Genomic DNA, 22,016 nt, shown 5'->3' with positions numbered 1-22,016 from the left:
CTACATTTCCAGACAAAAAAAGACACCCAAACTCAGGCAGAGCCACAAGACAACTTTTCTTTTTATCACTAGTTTTCAATGCCCTCTATCACCCCATTTCCTTTATTTATGGACTTGCTTCTTTGGGGACAGTATGAGGCAGTCAATACAGGTTAAGGTACATGCTGACTGGTAAGTTTAAATTTGTAACAAGATAAACTAGTTGTCTGTTTGTCTATCTGTAATAGTTCACTATGCTTGACCACCCAGCAGTCACTTACTATGTTACTGAAATTTCACATACTGTATATAACAAGTAAACACGCTGTGCTTATTTTAGTTTCATCATATATATATCTCGAATGAAAGTTTCATGTGCATTTTGAGCAGTTTGAATATGTATCCATCCTCATCAACTGAACTAGTTTTTATTTTCAAGGGTGGAAGTGTGACAGAAAGGGTTATCAATTCATACGCTCAAGTGTTCTTAGTACACAAATCTAAGTGAGTACTGTGCCACCTTTGCTTGGAACGCTTCCTGTGTAGTTTCAGATTACAGTCAGCAGAGGGCAGTGGTGAATTCATACAAAATATCATAACCAGCATCATAGGTGTCATATTGACCTATTGATCTACAGTATAGTGTAACCCTTATTACAAGGTAGTAATAATGTACATAGGTGTAGTAGTCTAAAGTAGTCTTAGAGGTTATCATTAATGTGAAGTTGGACCAGGATCAGAAGACGCTAAATTGTTAAGAGCCTGAGAATTGAATGTCAATAAAAAGAATACCACACCAGAATGACAATTTGTAACAAGTGTATTAATTACATATGGCTGGTACATACATATAAGAAAACAATTATGAAAAATAACAAACTAAAATAATAAAGTGCGCACATAAATAAATCCCTTGTCTTTAAATTTCTTTGAGCTCAGATCCACTTGCCTTCGTTGACAAGAGTTCAGTAACCAACGTTGGGGCCCTTTTGAGTTTATGTCAGTGTTTGTCCTACCACCATAAGGATGAAGAAGGAGATCCTGACAATCCGTCTAAAGTCAGAATCAAACACAGTTGGCTCGCCACCCAGCCACCTGGACTGGGAATCTATGAATCTCTGGGAGATCATCTGGATCTGTATCACTCCGTGGAAAGGATCTCAGATACAGGATGTTTCCAACTCTTTACCAAAACCTGACCTAAAAATAAGGCCAGATCATTTCTCTCAATTACCATTCAGTGTTTAAATGGACTACTACAGGCTACTATAAAATAAAATGAAATCATATTTCAGTACACCTATAATGCAATATCAAAATATCTCCCTCATTGTACAACAGCTCTTTTGTTTCTTCTCAGGTATCAAAGTACATACATTTCTCTCAAATATCAAAAGTACATTTACATCAAAAATGACATCCTTCCTAAAAACACACATTTCTAATAAAAGTTTTATGGAACCTTAGTAACTTTAGCAGTATAAGGAATAAAACTGCAATTGCATGTAAACATTCATCAACTGGTAATACCCTTACACTTAAACTACAATATTGAAAATTAGAGGCATTAAGACATTAGCGTGCTTATTTATCCCCCTCTGCACCGGTAACAGTGGAAAGAATGCACTAAAAATTTACCTCTGTAACTCCAGTAACCACAATTAAGTTTTTAACATTATTATTTAACACTAAGCACAGTATGGAAAGGTACCATTTCTTTTTATAACACACAACCAAAAACATTAGTTCCTTTCACAGGTAGTAACTAGTATTCCGCTAGCCTATTGTGCCTAATTACCCTATTAGCATATGACTACAGCAGGCTCACATTAGCTTTACACAGTTAGCACCTTTGCATTGCTTTACCCATTAGCGCCGATTAGCATAAATGCTAGCGATCTCACAGTTGGGTAACCAGGTAACCTACTCACCATTTTAGTGGAATTCACTGCTTTTAACTCCTTGTCAACAGTGGATTCAGGCACAGCTCTCTTTTAATCTCTACTGTACAACAAGGTATAGTCAGTATATGTAATACAAATTTTTAGAATATGTTTAATTCACTCTGTCGTTTTTTTCTGTCTTACCAAATAAATAACGCAGCCTCCTATGCTCAGATGCAGCGCCAAAAAGAACGTGCAGAGACGCAAACCTATGGCATAACTGTAACGGAGCTTAGCAGACAGCTGATTGGTCAGCTCACTGCCTCATAGAGTTCACCCATTTGCTCACTAACAAATCCATCAAAGATGAGACAAATGTAATTAACCCTTAGTGACTTTGTCAGACAGCTAAATAGTGTTTTCCATTATTAAGCCTGGGCTACAATAGGGTGTATTAACGTTATGTATGGTGCTGCATTATTGAGTCTATATTTACAGGCAAGTAAGATAATTTACATAGGGATGCCAAAACTGGATTACTTTTGCATTGTACCACATCTTTTTGGTTGTTTTACTTGATGGGAAGACATTAAAAGTTGAGTAAACAGTATTAAATGAGTATAAAAGCATCATCTGAATATACGGTAGTAATAACACCCGAACAACTGCAACTGAAGATCTGGAAACATCTTGTACAACATTAACACTGGCAGTTATCATCACACAGGTCCTGTAGGTAGAAGTCCATTTCTTAGGTAGGTTCATTCGTAAGCAAATAATTTTTTCTGTCTTTCATACCAGATGTCTCTAGGTCAAAGAAATATTAAGAAGAACCAAGGCAGCAGGTCATGTCTTCCTCACCAAATGAAGTGATGACAAATGTGTGCCCAATAAATGCCACTGATGACATATGAACATTTACAGCTGTATATCATTCTTAATCAAGAGGCATGTGGGGGTTACAGAGAAGGTCATTTTGGTATACTTAATAATTAGTAGAGTCTACCTGATTTTATTGTTATACTTATAAATACAAAGCAGACACGAGGCCACATATTGGCCAGGGTGGCCCTGGTTCACCCAATCAAAATGGCTGGCATATACTAATAGTTTGCAAATAAAAATAAACTGCATTTTGTTGTATGCCAAATACATGCATGATAGTCATCATATGTTAGAAATATAGTTAGCATTTTGTTTTTATAATTTATTTAAAAAAAATAAAAGCTGAAGTGGGTTGCACCACATCTCTCACCGAGTTGCTCCTGTAAACAAATCAAAATTTGTCAAAGGTAAAAAGTGGACATGTCCCACCTGTCCCATCCTTAAATGATGCCTATGACAATGATCCAGAACAAAGATAAGGCTGAGGGAAGAAACAAACTCTCTAATTTTACATACTATTCAAAATCATTATTATACAGCATTACAGTAGCTCCACGAAGCACAAAACGCCAGCCAAAGGGGAGTTTGTCAACTAAATTAAAGATCCCATCTTCAGGTGTATAGATGCACAGGAGCAATTATTGACTCATTCTGACTGTGGAAAGGGGTACGCTTAATAATATTCACAATGAAATCAGAAAGTAGTCACAGAACAGAGGTCCACCCACTTGGAGATTTCTGGCCTCAACACTGGTACAAAGCAGTGTATAAATTAATAAAAAGAATGTTTCAATGAGATGTAATAGATTGCTTAAATTAGGAAGGCATTCCTGTTCCTCAGCAGTCCGTCACTTATCTGTTTCTAAAGGCAGCTCCTTTTCTGGCTTACAACAGTTGGACAGCATTCAAGGTTCTTAGAACAGCTGTGACAAAGAAACTATTCTATTTACCTTGTACACGGCTGCTTTATTGCCCCATGGGATATGAGGTGAGCAGGGTAGAGGAGCCTAGAATGAAACTCTTTTTTATGAGACATGCTTTGTTGTAGCTGCCTGCATACATTGCTAGGAATCCTGGTCACAGAAAGTTTAATCTTACCAGAAGTGTTGGTGTTTGAACAACATTTGCAACATGATCACATGGGAAATCGATATGTTGTTACCAAAGTTTTCAGTGTCCTGAAATCGACCTAATTCTGCTGAATTACTGACATTTACCAACTATTAGGAGATATTTTTGCATCAATTCAAACTTGTTGACCTTTTCCTGTGTTATGCAAGCAGCCTCAGAGGCACGGGTTCTGGTCCCATGTTAACCAGGAAGTAATTACGGTAACATAATGAATGAAAATCGTGACTTGGAGGTTGCATTTTTTTTTCTGCAGATCGTTAGGTTTGGGTCTCATTTACCATTAAAAATAGAACTCACCTTTGGTGCTCACTTGGAAAATGGAGCTCACATGTGCCCATATGTTGAACAAAAATTCCAGCTTCGGCCTCTTGGGGCAGTGCTTTGATTTCCGGTAAGCATAGACCTATTTCAGCAGAAATATTGACCTACAGTCACGGAATTGTCACAGACATTTGAGGCAATTCCAGTTAGAATATATGCATTTATTTTATTTTATTTACATTTACATTTCAAATGTGATTTACAAGACATGCTCAGAATATCAATAATCCACAAACAATTTGAACACAAATCTATATTACAAAAAAAAGAGAAAAGAAACAAGAGTATCACTGACATAAATGATAGTAATAATTTGAAAGTTTGCCATACTTCCTATAATTATTCCGCTTCTATTGAGTAAATGATCCTCTTAAAATAGTAGCATAAACTAATATACAGTATATGTTGCAACTGCAACATCATTTGAAATGTCCAAAATTTGGTTCCAACATACCACTAGATTAGCAAACATGTAGCTTTACTACATTTCTGCCTCAGTGAATCAACTAATGACAAGAGCATAAAACATCTCACTTTACCTCCAAGATTCAGGTGTCTCTGAGACCCCATGTACAAGTTAAATGCTTAAAAAACACTTGGTCATGTAATGGTTGATATACCACTTAAAACTAAGTTAAATTGGATAATGTTACCTTACTAAATATTTCAACAGATCCATATGATGAGCCTTGGGCAGCTCAGCACCATATGCTACAAGCAGTAAAGACACATGCTGGTCATAGCTAAAGCGAGTAAAAGAACTGAACCATAGTTAGTATCACTTGAAGTGCTACCTATTCTAAATAACCAAGTGCAAAATTATTTGCTTTTGGAGGACTATGAGTGCCAAATAAGAAAGAAATCAATAAGTAATTATTCTAGTTATTTGAAAATAAAAATGTAAATAACTTAATTTGCACACTGACAAATAATTTGATATATTCAGAATTGTTTATTTAATTGATTACAAATGCGGGTTAAATTAAGAAATACAACGATATATCATTATTAAATATAAATAATGTTTATTGAATGGAGCATCTGTGCTACAGATATCAATTAATCAACACTCTCTCTCCAGTAATTTACCTTCAATGTCAGCCATGCTGTCAAAGTGGATGTGTCTTAAATTCATTGGTTGCATCCACATGGTCAAATGTCCAATGACAATTTTCTTTACATTGGCCTTTTGAGCATGTACAGGAGAATTGAAAATTGAGAAAACAAATGTGAAAAGAAAAAGAACAGGCATAAATCAAAAAAATGGAGAAGAAAGAAGAAAAATAATTGGTATAAATATAATAAATAACTACAATGGCAAGAAAAAGTATGTGAAAACTTTGGAATTAAATGCATTTATGTATAGATTTGTCTTAAAATCTGATTTGATCTTGATTTAAGATACAACAATGAATATACACAATCTGTTTTAACTAATAACACACAAATTATTGTATTGTCCTTGTACATATTGAATACATCATTCAAACATTCACAGTGTAGGTTGGGAAAAGTATGTGAACCCCTAGGATAATTTCGTCAACAAAAGCTAATAAGAATCAGGAGTTGGCAACCTGACATCCAATTACTGAATCGAAATAGGAGGTGTGGGTTAGAGCTACTTTTACTTATAAAAAGCACTCAAACATTTTGAGTTTGCTATTTACAAGAAGCATCTGCTGACGTGAACCATGTCTTCCCAAATGACCTACGATCAAGAATTGTTGCTTTGCATAAAGCTGGAAAGGGTTATAAATTTGAAGAGCTTAGATATTCATCAGTCCACAGTGAGACAAACTGTCTATAATTGGAGACAAATTAGTACTGTGTCTACTCTCCCTAGAAGTGGCCATCCAGCTAATATGACTCAAAGGTCACACCGCAGAATGCTCAATGAGGTAAAAAAGAACCATAGAGTGACAGCTAAAGACTTGAAGGTATCATGAGTTCACTATAAGGAAAACATTAACAGGCTATCTAAGATCCATGGGAGGACACCATGAAGGAACCCGCTGCTTTCCAACAAAAAACATTTCTGTGTGTCTGAAGTTTGCCAAAGACCACCTTGACACTCCACAATGCTACTGGAAAAAATGCTGTTGACTGCTGAAACTAAGGTTTAATTGTTTGGGAAGAACATGCAGCACTACCTGTAGTGTAAAAAGGGCAACATGAAAGGATCTTCCTAACTGTGAAGTACAGTGGAGGGAGCATTTGAGGCTGCTTTGTTGCTTCGGGGCCTGAACTTCTTGCCATCGTCAAGAGAAAAATTAATTCCCAAGTCCTACAGAATAATGCCAAGGTGGCTGTGCGCCTACAGAAGACGTTGGGTGATGCAGCAGGACAATGACCCTAAACATTTAAGTAAATCCTGTCGGGATTTCTAGTTGATATAGTGGTGAAACTTTCTGTTTTGTCATGCTTCCCGCTTTCCCCATGTGTCATTTACATTTACATTTATGCATTTGACAGACACTTTTATACAAAGCGACTTACAGTGCACTTATTACAGGGACAATCCCCCCCGGAGCAACCTGGAGTTAAGTGCCTTACTCAAGGACACAATGGTGGTATAACAATGGTGGTTTTTGGAGTGGCCCAGCCAGAGCCCAGACCTTAACCCTATAGAGATGCTGTGGTATTACCTCAAGAGAGCCGTTCACACCAGACATCTTAGATTATGGCTGAGTTGAAGACGTTCTGTAAAGATGAATGGTCACAAATTCCTTCTGAACGTTGTGCAGGTCTAATCCGCAACTACCAGAAATGCTTGGTTGAGGTTATTGCGGCCAAATTAAGATTGACCAGTTATTAAATCCAAGGGTTCACTTTCTTTTCCACAGCACTGTGAATGTTTAATGGGATGTGTTTAATAAAGACATGAAAGACTATAATTGTTTGTGTGTTGTTAGCTTAAGCACATTGTGTTTGTATATACTTGTGACTTTGATGAAGATGAGATCATGTTTTGTGACCAATTATTGCAGAAAACCAGCTAATTCCAAATGGTACACATAATTTTTTAAGTGCAACTGAAAAAAAAAAATGTGTTAAATGTATCTCTGATGTAGAAATTTGTTGTAAATTGTAAATTGAACAGGGATTAAAAAAATTATGCATTAATACATTATTTTCTCTTTATATACATTTTCATTATTTGAATGTATGCCTATTTATTTGTAAAATTGTAAAGGAATTTATGTTTCATTTATAATTTTTTTTATAAATTACAAATTGATTTCTTTAATTTATTGAATGTGGCTCTTCTAGTCCTCCATAATTGATTACACGTTATTCAAATAGGCAGTGCATAGCTTTATTTTCCTATTTGCAATGCATGTTTACAATATAATTCATAACAGCTGGAAAAGACACTTTAAAAATGCCTAGAAATACGCAATGATTTAATGAAACAAATTTACTCTGCTTTTTGATCAAGCAGATTGAGCTTTAAGTAAAAGAATGCACCAAACTTCAATATCTCAAAGGGTCTCTCCTTCTAATTTTTGAGAGACACACTTAATGCGAATGTTCTCACGGAGGTTTCGCAAACGAGCACTGCGGTTTGTAATCTCCTCCACGTAAGTTTTGGGGAACCAGCCCCTCTCTCCATCCGACAACCGGATCCCCTCTACCCACCCTGTGAAAACATTACAAAATGACTTATCTCTGCTCTGTAGTCCTCCAACAAATCTAAAAGAGGAAAAATGGAGTGGACAACTATTTATTTACCCAGGAGAAGGGCAATGATTTTTACTTACCATCACTAGTAATTGTTATAGCTTGAAGGATGTCTGCCTTCTCCAGCGTTAACTCATCATGCTCCTGAGCCTGATAGCTCTTGATGCACTGGACCTGAGATAGATCTGTATAGACACATACAAATAGAAATGATAAATAAAAGTCATAGAAAGATCTTAAAAAATCAGTCTTTGCCTCAGACGGTCTAAATGGGCCGATGCATATTGCATTCAATAATGGAAGGAGTTCTCAAAATTGCAAGCTATAATCTGATTAGCTAACTTCTGTGGAGGCACAGGTTCTTATTAATCTGCAAAGAAATAAAGTTGTATTTACAAGGGCCAAAGTTGCTGCAATGCCTTCCAAAGAAGAACTAGTCAATGGATTTGCTTTGTTTTCAGAATTACATCAGGTAAAAAAGATGCTGTTTTATAGACCAATGTTTGCTTAGTTTCACAGAGCCAGATTTTTGACAGTAGGCATTAAGTCTGGTCCACATTGCTGCTTAATCTGTAAAATGTAAAATTACCAGCCACAGTTAACTTTATGCCATAAACATTCATCTCACAATGTTTGAAAAACAGTTAAATCTAAGATCGATAGTAAGAGTGTCTCATAAAGAAAGTACACACCATCATTCTCATTGGTCTGCTCAATAGCTGTCTTTGGATCAGAGGGAAACATGGCTGAGATCCACCTCTGCTTGCTGCTTCTATGTATAAAACAGAATATTCTTAGTTTTCTGCATCTTGTGAGGACATGTTAGTGGCACATCTTCTAGGAACATTAAGCTCTATTTGTCAATGTCATTATGGTTGATAATGTTTGGAAATTACAGGATATATCCTCACTCTGTGGATGATTTGAGCAAGATCTGGTGTTTTAGCTGTTGTCCCTCACATAACTGCAGATAGAAGATGAAGCCTGAGATTCCCTGAAGCTTCTGGCTTAAGTCTTTCACCTTGAGGTCTTCAATTTTTGCATGTACAAACACCATGAACTTCCATGTGCTGTGACAGAAAAGAAGCAACATCTTATGTAGCAAGCTTTGTATCATTTATACTATACAGTAATTGTTTGGTCTTTCTTACAAAATCAAACATCTTTAATGAATAAACCAAAATAATCAACTAAATCCTTCAGCCTGATCTCATGAAAACGATATAACTGTGGCGACGTTTTTGCATATTACGTGGTTCCTTAAATGTATCGCAGCAGTTTGGAGTTAAAATGTCCACTAAGTGGCACTAAAAGTGAGGTCTCCACGTTCACTTTAATTTTCAAAATGTTAACGAATGTGAAAGTGGAGATTTATAGTAAAAAAGGACTTCAATATTGATCTGTTCCTCACTCACACTTATCACATCGCTTCTGAAGTTATGGATTTAACCAGTCCTATGGATTACATTTATGTGGACTTTATGTGATTTTTGGAGCTTCAAAGGTCTGGTCACCATTCACTTGCATTGTATGGCCCTAGAGAGCCGAGATGTTCTTCAAATATTCTTCACAATTTTGTTTTTTGTTTTCAAACTGCACAATGATCTGTTATAGCATAATTTAATAATATAGCATAATGTGTGTCATGAAAAGTGCTATACAAATAAAAGTGACTTAAAAATCTTCATTTGTGTTCAGCAGAAGAAAGAAAGTCGTACACATCTGGGATGGCATGACGGAAGAAATTATGAGAGAATTTTTGGGTGAACTATCCCTTTAATGCTGTATCAACTTTTAAGTCTACCTCCCTACCCTAAACCTGAACCTACCCGATAGTGTCATAAAAAGCTCATTTGACATGAGAAATGCTATTGCTGTGCTCACATGTTGACTCACATGCTCTTCAGGACTCGTACCCTAGTCCTTTCCATCACTAGTGCAACACTCTATCAGTTGCGCAACAGCACAATTTGATTGCATTTGAGCAAGCTTGTAAATGTAGTTTGTTATGTAATGCAAACATTAAAAATATTTGCTACTGCGCTATTGCTAACGTGTTTAGATTGTGTCAGGGAAAATGTTTTTGTTGATTATGGTTTTGATTACATTGCATTTATGATATTAATGTTTAGATGTTAAGCTGAATAATAATCCCTTAAAGTGTTAAAGTGACATTTTATAGTAGTGTTAGAAATTATGTCTGTGGTTCTGTTGATGTGTGTGTGTGTGTGTGTGTGCGTGCGTGCGTGCGTGTAGGCAGAGAGCTGTCTCTGAGGCACCAAGTTTCTAAACATAGCATAAGGACAATACGCCCTGTTTCCATCAAGGCATGTTGTTTGTTTAAAGAAATGTTACCAATCAGAGTTAGATGTGCAAGACTCCTTGACTTCTCTTGACAAGCTGCTTGCTCTTGTCATCTTGTATCGAAATATAATTTCTTGATCTGGGAAAGATTTAAGACTTCTCTTGAGTCTTATATCTTTATTAGGATAATTTCCCTAACAATGTCATAAGAGCGCTGTGTGAAACCCAAAGTATACTTCGGTCACACATCCGAGCATCTGAGTAAGGATGCGTGATGCAAATCTCGTCATCAGCAGAGTGTGTGAGCACTGAACGTGCTCGGCCTGATTTTTCTAACCGCGCATCTTTGAACGGGCAGAATGCACATGCGCCTGGAGTTGTTTTCACTAATTAGTGGGTCCACAAGAAGACCTAGAAGAAGATGTAACCAGCACTTAACATCAGGAGATGAAAGTAAAAACAACAAAAGTGGAAGTCAAGAGCGAGTGTGTGAGGAGGTCTTGAGATACTTCCATTTGTCGAGACTGAAGGAATATAAAGACACCTTTATGTGTCAAAACTACTGAAGAGTCATAGCAGTTGTAGCATGCATGCACCAACCGTCTGTGTATATGTGTGCACAGTTATATTGAGTATACTTTGACAGGACTGTACGCAGATGCTGAGCATTCTTGTCAAAATGGAAATATACACAGGGCTTGAGGAACATGGCAAAAAGTAATTGTTTATGAACTGATAATCTGCTGTTTTACTCATAATTTGTGTGAAAGGGAATAAAAGTAATTGTTGTTTTAGCACCTTATTCAGGAAACTTCTGCGATATGTACACTGAGCCATGTAATTTTCATTTTGCAATAACTTAGGTATAATAATGACCAGGTTGAAATCATTCTACAGCAGACAATTCTTTTCCACTTGATTTCCCATACTCTGTCCCCTCTTCCCTTTATTTATGGACTTACTCTTTCCTTCGGGACAGCAGAAGGCAGTCATTAAACAGATGAAGATACACAGGCCGAGTGTTAAGCTTAAACTTTGACCCAGATATACTCAAGTTTTGTGTGTCCACCTCTAAAAGTTCCCCATGTTTGACCAGCCAGCGAGACTGAGAGATCAGAGGGAAAATCTAAAAAGAAGAAAATTACCATAGAATAGTGACAAGCTTCTTGAATCAGTAACTACAAATTCACTGTATGTAATACACCATACATATGTATACAAACACTAATTTCTCTGAGTACATAAACTTTAAAATTAATAGTAGTAGTACCTTGCCCTCAAAGTGAATTTTCTTATTCAGATGAATTAGTTCTTCCATCCTCTTCATGGACTGCACACTGGAGTTACATTCCTTTATAATCTAGATAAGGGTGTTTTATTCATTGATCACATTTAGATTTCTATTCGTTCTGGTAAAGCATTATTTGTCTCACCTTTTTCAGCTCATTTAGAGCTTTGTTGGCAGTGTCCTCATCTCGTGATCCAGGAGTTGTTCGCTTCAGGATATTCTACAAAGACACACAGGGAATTTAAGAGATGCTATCTGAGGCTGAAAAGCACAGTAATGTGTACATATATAGTTACAAAGAGGTCTGCTCATTCCCGAAGTAGGCTGTTAAATGTGTCATATGTAACGGAATAGCCCACTGTTCCTTTAAGCTTAAGAATGAAGAGAAGCACACTAGTTTCACTATATGAACAATTTGTTGACATTTTTCTTCCGATTCACTGGTGTTACGGTGCAGAGGAATTACGTCCCCTCTGTCAGAACTTTCTTATGTCAGCGTGTCCGGAAACCGTTAATCTTATGGCTCTATTCACACATACCATCAATATGGCTCTTAACTTTCTCATTAAGGAAAATTGCCAGATCAAAATTTACCAACATTTTAAAATGGTCATGTTCACACATGACCTCTCATCCTGAAAATTGCAGTACATTTTCTGGAAAAGGCTGTATGTGTGAAAGGGGCTATTGATGGTGTAACATCTATGAGGCTTGTTCTAAAACAGTGGAAAAGATTTAATTAAACAAGAGGAGATGGTGGCATACTTCCACCAGCATTTTGAGACGTGTAATCCTTTGAAAAGGAAGGATAAGGAATGATGTTAGAGGCAGCCTCTGGCATACTACGTCCTCTTCCAGATGGCCAAGGATTCCAGGGAAACGGGGATTCCCTTGTCTAAGAAAACACAAAGCAAGCATGTAAACCTATCAAATATGACAGTAGTGCACCATATACATTTTTGTTTAGTATTTTTGTAAGAGAGATGCTACTCATTAGGTGGGACTGTTTACAAGAGCCGCTGATATGTCTTTTCCTGATAGGCTTGATTGGTAACATAGGGCAGATAAACCCTCCGTAGAGCTGGACAGTGTTCAAGGACAATGTCACACACGTCAAAACGCAAAATGTCTCCTTCTAACCTATGCTCCAGATCTTGAAGAAACCTATGGAAGGGGAAATTGAAAGAGAAAGAGAAGATACAGGTGTTCAAGCAGAGATGTAGCAGTACTTTGAAGAACACAAGTGAAAATTAGAGATATCTCTTTCAAAAATTGCTAAATTGCAGTTACACTTCATCTTCTCGCCAGTCTTGCTAATTTTCTTTCACCTCTCACTGACTTCTTTCACATCAGGCAGTTTGGAGAAAAGCCATTGCCTCTCCTGGGTCCCGAGACACTCACACAGCTCAGGAGACATCATAAAATGGTCGACCACAATAGACAGGCTTCGTATGTACGAGGCCTCTGACGTCACCAACTCAAACTTGGCCTGAAATAAGAAATCAGGTTGAATAAATATAGATTTGTTTTTGTCTCAGTAAAATGTGTAATAAAAACTAAAAATCTAAAATAAAAATAATAACATGTTCAGAATGTGGTCACCTCCTGCAGTTTACGCTCTTCATTGCTGAAGCTGTCCAGTTGTCCACTCATCCGAACATCAGGAATATCCTGCCAAAGAGAGAAGGCAGAGCCTCGTGATGAGCGGAATGAACTGGATGGAGAGAGGTTGCCAGGAGACACAGTTTCCCCTCTTTCATCATCAATTCCAGGCTCTGCCCCCTGCTGCCTCTGTATCTCTCTGTTAATAGCAACATCACTGTATTCCTGATACAAAATCACTGAAAGAAATGAGACAGAGAAAGAGATTTTTGAAGAAGAAAAAAACAGACAGGAAAAATCTGTATAAAAACCACTTTTGAATCCTTCATTTATCAGACGTACAGTTTGGTAGAAAGTGTGATAGGCGTTTAAAGCTACTTGGAGGACTGTCTGCATCTTCATTTATGGAAACTTTTCTCATACTGTGAAGAAAAGGTAGAAAAGATGTTAAAATAGAATGGTTTATCGCTCCACTCGCTGAGGTGTACTTTGTTGGTACTAGCTAGGGTTACACTCACTGAGCATTTTATTAGAAACACCTGTACACCTAATTTGAGTATTTCTATAACCACTGATCTCCTGGGATTTTCACACACAACAGTCTCTAGAGTTTACTCAGAATGCTGCCAAAAAACATCCAGTAAGAGGCAGTTCTGCTGACGGAAATACCTTGTTGATGAGAAAGGTCAATGGAGAATGGCAAAACTGGTACGAGCTGACAGAAAGACTACGGTAGCTCAGATAACCACTCTGAACTATTGTAGTTAGCAAAATAGCATCTCATAATGCACAACACGTCAAACCTTGAGGCGGATGGGCTACAACAGCAGAAGACCATATCAGGCACTTTATTAGGACCAAAGTGATCCTAATAAATTGCTCAGTGAGTGTAGATCCACCTTTGCTTTGAACTTCTCCGGTGTAGTGGCAGATTACAGTCAGCAGAGGACAGTGGTGGTGCAGACCCCACAGGACTATGTGGCACACTGTCACTTGATCCCCCTGAGAAGCGCTGTCTGGAGTTGGGTTTGTCTACAAACAAAGAAGAAAGAAAAAAGTTTTACAAAAGGAACCTCAAACATTTAGCAATTGTGTGTCATAATGACATCATAGTAAGAGACTTTCACAAAAAAGTCTTTCATTGAACTAATCAGCCCTGATGAGTCACTTACAGTCTGGACTGAGGTTTCCAGACAGGTGGCGGTCCCGTGAGGCCACTCGAGCAGAGAGGGACTTGCCCAGCTTAAGGGTGAAGGAATTTTTCCTCTGTGAGAGTTGCAGGCGGGAGATGAGCTCAGAGGCAGAGAAGCGCCGGCGCTCGTTGTCTGCTGTGCGGGAACGTGAGAGAGCCAGTAAGGCCCGACTGTTGGGGGCAGAAACTTCCAGAGCCCTACAGTCCTCCAGCCCTAGCCTTTGCCTGCCCCCGTCATTTACGCCCACCTCCAATTCAGAAACCTCCTGAGGGGGATCTAAGGAGGGTTTTGGAGGGGTTGGTATGGAAAGAAGAGAGAGGTCTTCATCTAGATCTGGAATAGGGCTGGAACTCTGAGATGTGGGTATGGTAGATCCCACCATGCCGAGTCCTCCTTCTACGAATGATTCAAAGGATCCCGGGAGCATGTAGTCACACTCCAGGCCTGGGCTGCTGAGTGACTCATCACTCAAAATGTCTGGTGAGTACACCCTCATCCTGCGCCCTGGTAGTGATAGGGCATATTAAGTGAGAAAAGGCACAACCACTTGTCACAATTTACTCACCCTCAATTTGTTTAAAATGTGCATTACTTTCTTTCTTATGTGGAACACAAAAGGAGACATTTTAATTAATATCGCAGTCCATCTTGTCAATGCAATAGCAGTCGATATTGCTTAATTTTAAAGCATAAAAAGACCCAAAAGTAGTCTATGCGATTAGTGCGTCATATTGCAAGGCACATATTTCTCAGTCACTCAGTCTTAAGCGCAGTGCTATGCAATACATCATACGCGCAAAGTCAGTAGGCATGAGGTTTTAATATTTTCCAAGTCCTACCACCCCTGGTGTCGCAATTTCGAATCCAGGGCATGCTGAGTGACTCCAGTCAGGTCTGCTAAGCAACCAAATTGGCCGGTTGCTAGGGAGGATAGAGTCACATGGTGCAACATCCTCGTGGTCACTATAATGTGGTTTGCTTTAGGTGGGCCACGTGTTTAATTGTGTGTGGATGCCACGGAGAATAGCGTTAAACCTCCACACACTCTATGTCTCTCGTGTAATGTGCACTACCACAACTTGTACTTTGCACTGGCATGAAAAATTAGCTTAGAATTACCGTCCTCGCGAAAATTTGAAAAGACACAGTGCATGGTTGTTGATCTATCGCAGTTATGCAAATAGTGCCCCAAGTCATCTGAAGGCATACAATAGGTATTGGTGAGATATAACCCAAAATAGAAGTCATAAATCTAGCACAATGAGAGAAGCTAAAAACTCTTGCAAATTCTCACATGAACACTAATGCCATTGTGAACAAGCTTCTCTTATACGTTCATGAACGCGCAACAGACGTCAAGAAATCTAATGGAAATATTACTTACATTTCAGTTTGTTTCTCACCAAAACCTATTGGATGCCTTTAAAAGACGTGGAATAGAGGTCTGCAACCCGACCCAGGCCCGAAGGGACCCGAGAGCATGACGGGTTTTCAAGTAAGACTTCAAGTTCGGGTTTGAAATTAATGAAACAATAAATAGGCCTACCGAACTTGTTTCGCGCCAGTGCTCTCACTCACGTGAAAATGGAAGCGTTAGGGGCTGTTCACACCAAATGTGTTTCTGCGCGGGTCTGTTGTTTTCCAATTGTTTTCCTAGGTAAACACATGCTGGACGAATTACGTATGGCACTTACGTATAGACTTCTCCTTTAGGGATCCCAGTGAGGTGCGTCTCTGTAGGTAAAATGGGTCTGGCCTCTGGAACTCTAAGGGGGAAGAGGGGGATCTCTGCTTCTGAGAGTCCAAAGATTCTCTGTCCCCTGGGACATATGTTGAGGACAGAGGCAAAAATAAGCCTCTAGAACTGAGACTCTTAATTTCTGGTTCAGAATTTTCATAAACAGTCTCAGGTACTTCAGTAATGGGTGTGCATGTCTGATCCTGAACCACCTCCACAATATTGCTGTCCTGGGTCAAATAACTGTCCAGAATTGTGTCTGTACTCCCATTCTTGGCAAAGTAAGAGGGTTGGTTTCCTGTGCATCTCACAGGTTTGGAGCAAGGGAAGGAACTACGCTTTTCTGGTATGTGTGATTGGAAACCATTGGTGATAGGTTGTTGAAGGTCAATGAAGGCCAGTGTCTCCTGCTGGCATACGGCAATATGTTGATGCTGCCGCAGGAGTGGCCTACTCTCCCGAGAGTCGTTCAGAACCTGGGTCTCAACTGAGCCTGGGAACCACATGTCAGAGCTCTCCCCTCTGCAATGGAACGCTTGGAGGTGAGGCTGGAAATCAAGGAAAGGAGAGAATCCATGGCCAGGGAGCATGGCTCAGGAGGAACATGGGTACTGTAAAACAAATGAAAAATAAAGACAAAATAATATAAGAGACTTACTCATGTACAGGTCAACACAAATAACTTTGCAGAAAGCCCTGGAGTATTTCAACAGCATTCACTTAAAAAAGGTCTACACAAAAAAAGATTTAATATCTTGTAAAATGTCAAGTAAAAGGTATTACAATTATTTCCTTACCCCTTGAATACATGTAAGTATACAAAACTTAATAAAAAATTTTTTTTTTAGAAATATCATATGTGTGTGTAGATATATATATATATATATATATATATATATATATATATATATATATATATATATATTATAATTTTTTTATTTTACAAATACCAAGACGTTTTCTTAGGGTTACTCTTTTTGACCTGAACAAAATATGCCTTTTCATAAAAATGTCATGAGTATTTAAAGGGGTCCTTTCTTTTGTTTTTCTTTTTTGTAACATGTTGGTTACACCATCTGACTTTGATTTGGTGGACAAAATTTTCAAATATAAATACAATTATTTGAAAAATCTCTCACTGCTTATTTTTTCCAGAAATAGTAAAAGATTGTTTCCAAACTGCTTACACCAACTTTATTTTTTCAAGAATGAAACTTATTATTATTATTATGATGATGATTATTATTATTATTTGTATCTGTCTCCAGACAGTTACAGCAATTAAGACTGGATTTTAAGCTTCAGAAAAATATTGAAAGGACTTTGGAATTAAAAAATCATGTTCATCATATAGCATTTACCTGAGATGTAATGCCATGCAAAGATGTAATGCCACACAAAGAATCAGGGTTACAATGAGGCTCTTACAATGGAAGTGAAAGGGACCAGTTTTTGTAGGGTTTAAAGTCAGAAATGTGAAGCTTATAATTTTATAAAAGCACTTAAATTCAACTCACCTTGCCTCCATTGCAAGATTCAACATGATCCATAAGCATAACCCCACACACACACACACACACACACACACACACACACACACACACACACACACACAATCACACAACTATGAAAGCCCAGAAAACACAATCTGACCATTTATCCAGATAAAAACTATACCCACATCTGCAAAATAAAACCCAAAAACACAGTGCACAAATGGTTACCTGTTCTCTACTCTACACAAAGGCTCTCTTTATTTCTCCAGATGGGGAACGCTGTTAGGTGCACAGGCGATTTGAGAGTTAAGGAACAATTCTGGATTCCTTACAAGCACACACTGAATTAAATTAGCAATCAGTTTATTAAACAGTACTGAACCACAGACTGTGATTAGTTAAGGGTACAATATTTACATGTAAACACTTAAATTAGGTCAAGTTTGGTAAGTATTCAAGCATTTGTCTGAATTAATTTCACGGAAAATAGCAGCTTGAATCATTTGTCTGCTAAAATGTACGCTCTGAATGACCCCACAGTGGCCAAAGCTGGAAATGTAAGTGCAGCGTAGTTCTAGTGGGAAGACTAGCAGCTGTACATCATCACACCATTAGCTAGGTAACTCCTAGCCAATCACATGTAAGCCATTGTATGTAACATAAGTCTTCTCACAATATCACATTGCTGTTTCAGTGTGCCAACACAGCAACTTTCACCACCCCACCACCACCAGTTGAGTCCCGTACTGCACAGTTGTAGACGCTTCGCCCCTGCCTCCTATCTCCGGCAGGATATGATGGTTCCGAGTACAACTTCTTCGGACCGCCAGATGGGGTTTACGCCAAAGAGAGACATTACATCTCTGTTTTATATTCCTCAAATAAATGTCATCTTAAATTTCAAGTCTACAAGTCTTCCTGATAGAACTACAGTGGTGTGTGAAGCACATCGCAAGATGAGCAAACATGATACAAAAGGAACATTTTAATAGATGTGACCTAAAAGCCACAGCATGTCCAATTTTGTGAGTAGTAATGATATTAATTTACTCTTAACCCTAACAGTTCTTTCACTTGAGTCTTTGCAATTATATGATAGCTATATGTTAGCCTGATGTCATGAAAATGATGTGACTGTGGCGACATTTTTGCAAAATGATATTACGTTGTTCCTTAAAAGTTTTGTGGCAGATCCAAGGTAAATGTCCACTGAGTGGCACTAAAAGCAAGTTATATTTTCTACCAGACAGATGAGGATTTGTACCCTAGTCCTTTGCATAACAAGTGCAATGCTTTTTTGAGCAAAGTTCAACTATCACGCAGTTTGATTGCACTTATAAATGTAGTTGGTTATGTAATTGTAACCCTGTGTTAAATAGGGTTAATAAATAATAGCACTATGTTAAAGTGATTTGTTAACATAAGTGATATATATGAGGGTTGTTGTTGAAAATATCTCTTGACTAATAACTGTGATATAAATTGTAATTTGTGGGTGTACTTTGTTAAACACAGTTATATAAGATATTTATGGTAAAAGAACCAAGAGCTCATGGGAAGGCTCATTGATGGAAACCCCAAAAATGTATTTATATAGTTTGTGTGAAATGTACTGGTGCGAACATTTGGGAACCATCATGATGTGATAGGCTAATTCCTTGTTCGCGTACGCCTTCTTTAATGCATGGTAAATGTTTAACAGTGCCCTGACATGTCAATCAAGGGAGTGTGTGAAATATGTATATATAGAGAGACGAGGAGAGATGTGAATTAGACAAAGAATGGAGACGAAAGGTCGTGAACAGAGATGATTAGTATGTAAATCGCTGTATTGTGCGTTTAAAAAATGTATCTTTGTGTTATATTGATAAGAGATAACACTGAAGAGCCTTTTGTTTTGTTGAGTGAACTGATGCTAAAAATCTGGAAGATTTCGTGTGTTTTTGTTAACTGACGGAGATCATACAGATGGTTTGCATATGAACACATAGAGACTCTGTACACTGAGCACGAGTGTTTAGTTGTCAAGGGATTTATTCGGACACTGTGGAAGAATCCAGATAGCTCTTTGAGTCACCGGACGCACTCAAGGTCCTCTGGCTATGAAGTATTCAGACGGTAAGAAGAGGCCGAGAGACTGAATCATTTTGGCACGTGATTCATCGCAGTTCGCTGGAGAGGAGGACTGTGAGCCCGTGTGAAAGCTGAAATCCAGTAAGAGCTTTATTATCGGACATCAAGGAGTTTCAGGTACTCAATATATGGTGCTGTTGGCTCTAAACGAGTGAAGAGGCCAATTTACAATTTTGAAGGCTACTCCGAACGCAAGCTACGACACAGGCCTGAAACGGTGTGTGTGAGTGTGGGCCCACTGTGTATATATTTGATAGATGTTTATTATATAGTTACAAGGAATTAATTTAATATTAACACAGAAAGAGGTTATTTTTGATTAAGTGTATGTTCCTGTGAGTGTATGGAACGCATAGAGGGTTAAAATACGTTTTTATTTAAAGGGTAAGATAAATATATATATTTTTTTTTTTATTTAGACCGTTTATTTGATTATTTTGATATTTTTTTATGTAAATAAATATTATTGTTTATTATACATTTGAGTTCATGTGCATATGTCTGGGGAGTTAATAATTCTGAAATCGGGGTTATTAGAAGATGATAGTCGAGAGGCTAAAACTAAAAGAACCTGGTTCTCCTTCTGTGAAATAGGTTAGGTGCAGGGACTTATTTAAAGGGAAGGAAGCGATACATAATTCAAACATTACAATATATGGCCTTCATGCACTATAATAAAAGTGTTTAGATGTCATAACACTGTGTGAGGAAAAGAGCAGTTTACAACTTTTTAATCCCACACAGGGCAAGGGCTCCATTCACAACAGACATGCAAAACCAACAACGACAAAAACAATATGTGTTTATGATCTGATAATCTGCCCTTTTACTTGTAATTTGTGTGAAAGGGAATAAATGTCATTGTTACTTTATATAGGTATAGTAACATTATTATGATACCAGGTTGGAACAATTTCCACCTGGCGGCACTTGTCCGGAATTTGGCCCATTGGGTCCAACTTTAGGCGGAAAGGGGTACAGTGGAATTTATTTTCCAAAGATGAGCACACAGAGTGGTTGGACGTGTTATAAAGCATAATTTTATTACCATGAAGATGTGCTACAAAAATGAAATGTACTAATGTACAAGGAGCCGCTGTAATTTTGTGAATGCTCCACATAAACCTCACTATAAAACGAATACCATAATACTCTACATTACAACCCATTATGAAACAGCTATTCCATACATTCAATTTCATCTCTCACACCTTTTACAATTTTCAGTGAAATCCAACATATCATTTCAAATGTTCTCAACATGTTAATTAAGGATGATTTGGTCTTTGTTGTATCTGATTTCCCTGTAATTTTGGAGGCCTCCTGTAAGTCAGGGCGTCTGCAAAGTAAACAAATAGAAAACTAGCATCTTCTTCACTGTAGTTATGATTAGAGAAAGAATTACAAAAACGTAATAAAACATGGTATTGAGCAATGTTAACGTCAGGAACAATAGAAATACTAACACAAATAGGTTGTATTTGAAATGGAGGGAAAGACTGCACAGTTCTTTTATTGTGTAGCTGTCTAGACAGATGCTCCATACAGGTGTGCAGCATAATTCCTAATGGGAAATAACCCACACAATAATTCTGATAAAGGAATGCATGCACTAAATTTGTTAATGCCACAACTCCAAATATGGACTGTAAAGCACCCTTGCCCCTTTTTACTCTTTAATTCCAAGAATATTGACTAGTTTGAGCTCTCAATCTAACAGTGTGGTGTGATAGTTTTTTTGTTTTGTTTTTTGTTTAAGTGTTATATTGTTCTGAGGCAGACTCACACCACTTCTCTAATTGGTCTTTGACAGAGAGCTCAGACTCAGGCTGTATCAAGGCATCTGCCATTCACAATCAAATGCCTAATTTTTAGCTCCTGCAACTATGGCACACAACTTGATGGCAAGATATAGGTGACAAACAAAATATAGACTTTATTTGTCAATTGCCCCATAAGGTGTTTCCTGCCATGAACTGGCCTTAAAATAAAATAGTTTGAAATGCTTTTATTTAAAAAAAGTTAATACCTAATATCTGATGGTATATCAGGCATATATTCTGGATATAAGGCTCAGATGGTTGACATCATAATATAAGGATGGTTTATTATTTTAGAAAGATTGGCTATAGACCCTTGCTTCTAGTGTGAACAGTGGTGTGTTCTTACACTATTCATATTGGTTCAACTGCACTAACGCCAACCAGGATAGCTTGGAACCTGGGAGTAGTGATATATGACCAGCTTAACTTCATTGCCCTCATCTCATCAACCTCCAAGTATTGCAGGTTCACACTTTAAAACATCAGGACCTTTCCTGTCTGGCTGTTGTGACACTCCTGTTCTACCTGCTCTGTACGGGACTTGAACCGGCGTCTCTGG

The 22,016-nt window shown here is 37.8% G+C and overlaps 1 protein-coding gene and 1 long non-coding RNA gene across 2 annotated transcripts in view; both read right to left on the bottom strand.

Annotated features, from left to right (window-relative positions):
• Positions 1-17: 17 nt before the first annotated feature.
• On the bottom strand, positions 18-2,112 carry LOC127618378 (uncharacterized). The gene is made up of 3 exons (XR_007967428.1): positions 2,067-2,112; positions 1,911-1,983; positions 18-1,179 (listed from the first exon to the last, which is right to left on the bottom strand). It is a non-coding gene; the product is annotated as an uncharacterized LOC127618378 (long non-coding RNA).
• A 2,236-nt stretch (positions 2,113-4,348) lies between these two features.
• Positions 4,349-22,016, bottom strand: part of arhgef19 (Rho guanine nucleotide exchange factor (GEF) 19) — a 35,136-nt gene continuing 17,468 nt past the window's right edge. Inside the window, exons 3-17 of the mRNA XM_052092258.1 lie at positions 15,962-16,616; positions 14,247-14,771; positions 13,974-14,106; positions 13,417-13,496; positions 13,075-13,313; positions 12,801-12,961; positions 12,484-12,636; positions 12,238-12,367; positions 11,618-11,692; positions 11,455-11,544; positions 11,147-11,310; positions 8,792-8,950; positions 8,573-8,652; positions 7,961-8,065; positions 4,349-7,839 (exon numbers count right to left, since the gene is read on the bottom strand). Coding sequence (XP_051948218.1) covers positions 7,682-7,839; positions 7,961-8,065; positions 8,573-8,652; positions 8,792-8,950; positions 11,147-11,310; positions 11,455-11,544; positions 11,618-11,692; positions 12,238-12,367; positions 12,484-12,636; positions 12,801-12,961; positions 13,075-13,313; positions 13,417-13,496; positions 13,974-14,106; positions 14,247-14,771; positions 15,962-16,595 — 2,886 coding nt within the window. The 5' untranslated portion in view covers positions 16,596-16,616 and the 3' untranslated portion in view covers positions 4,349-7,681. The remainder of the gene's footprint in view (positions 7,840-7,960; positions 8,066-8,572; positions 8,653-8,791; positions 8,951-11,146; positions 11,311-11,454; positions 11,545-11,617; positions 11,693-12,237; positions 12,368-12,483; positions 12,637-12,800; positions 12,962-13,074; positions 13,314-13,416; positions 13,497-13,973; positions 14,107-14,246; positions 14,772-15,961; positions 16,617-22,016) is intronic.

The sequence above is a fragment of the Xyrauchen texanus genome, chromosome 25 (genome assembly GCF_025860055.1).
Source record: "Xyrauchen texanus isolate HMW12.3.18 chromosome 25, RBS_HiC_50CHRs, whole genome shotgun sequence".
In the NCBI taxonomy this organism is placed as follows: domain Eukaryota; kingdom Metazoa; phylum Chordata; class Actinopteri; order Cypriniformes; family Catostomidae; genus Xyrauchen; species Xyrauchen texanus.
This window is presented reverse-complemented; position numbering and strand designations above follow the sequence as displayed.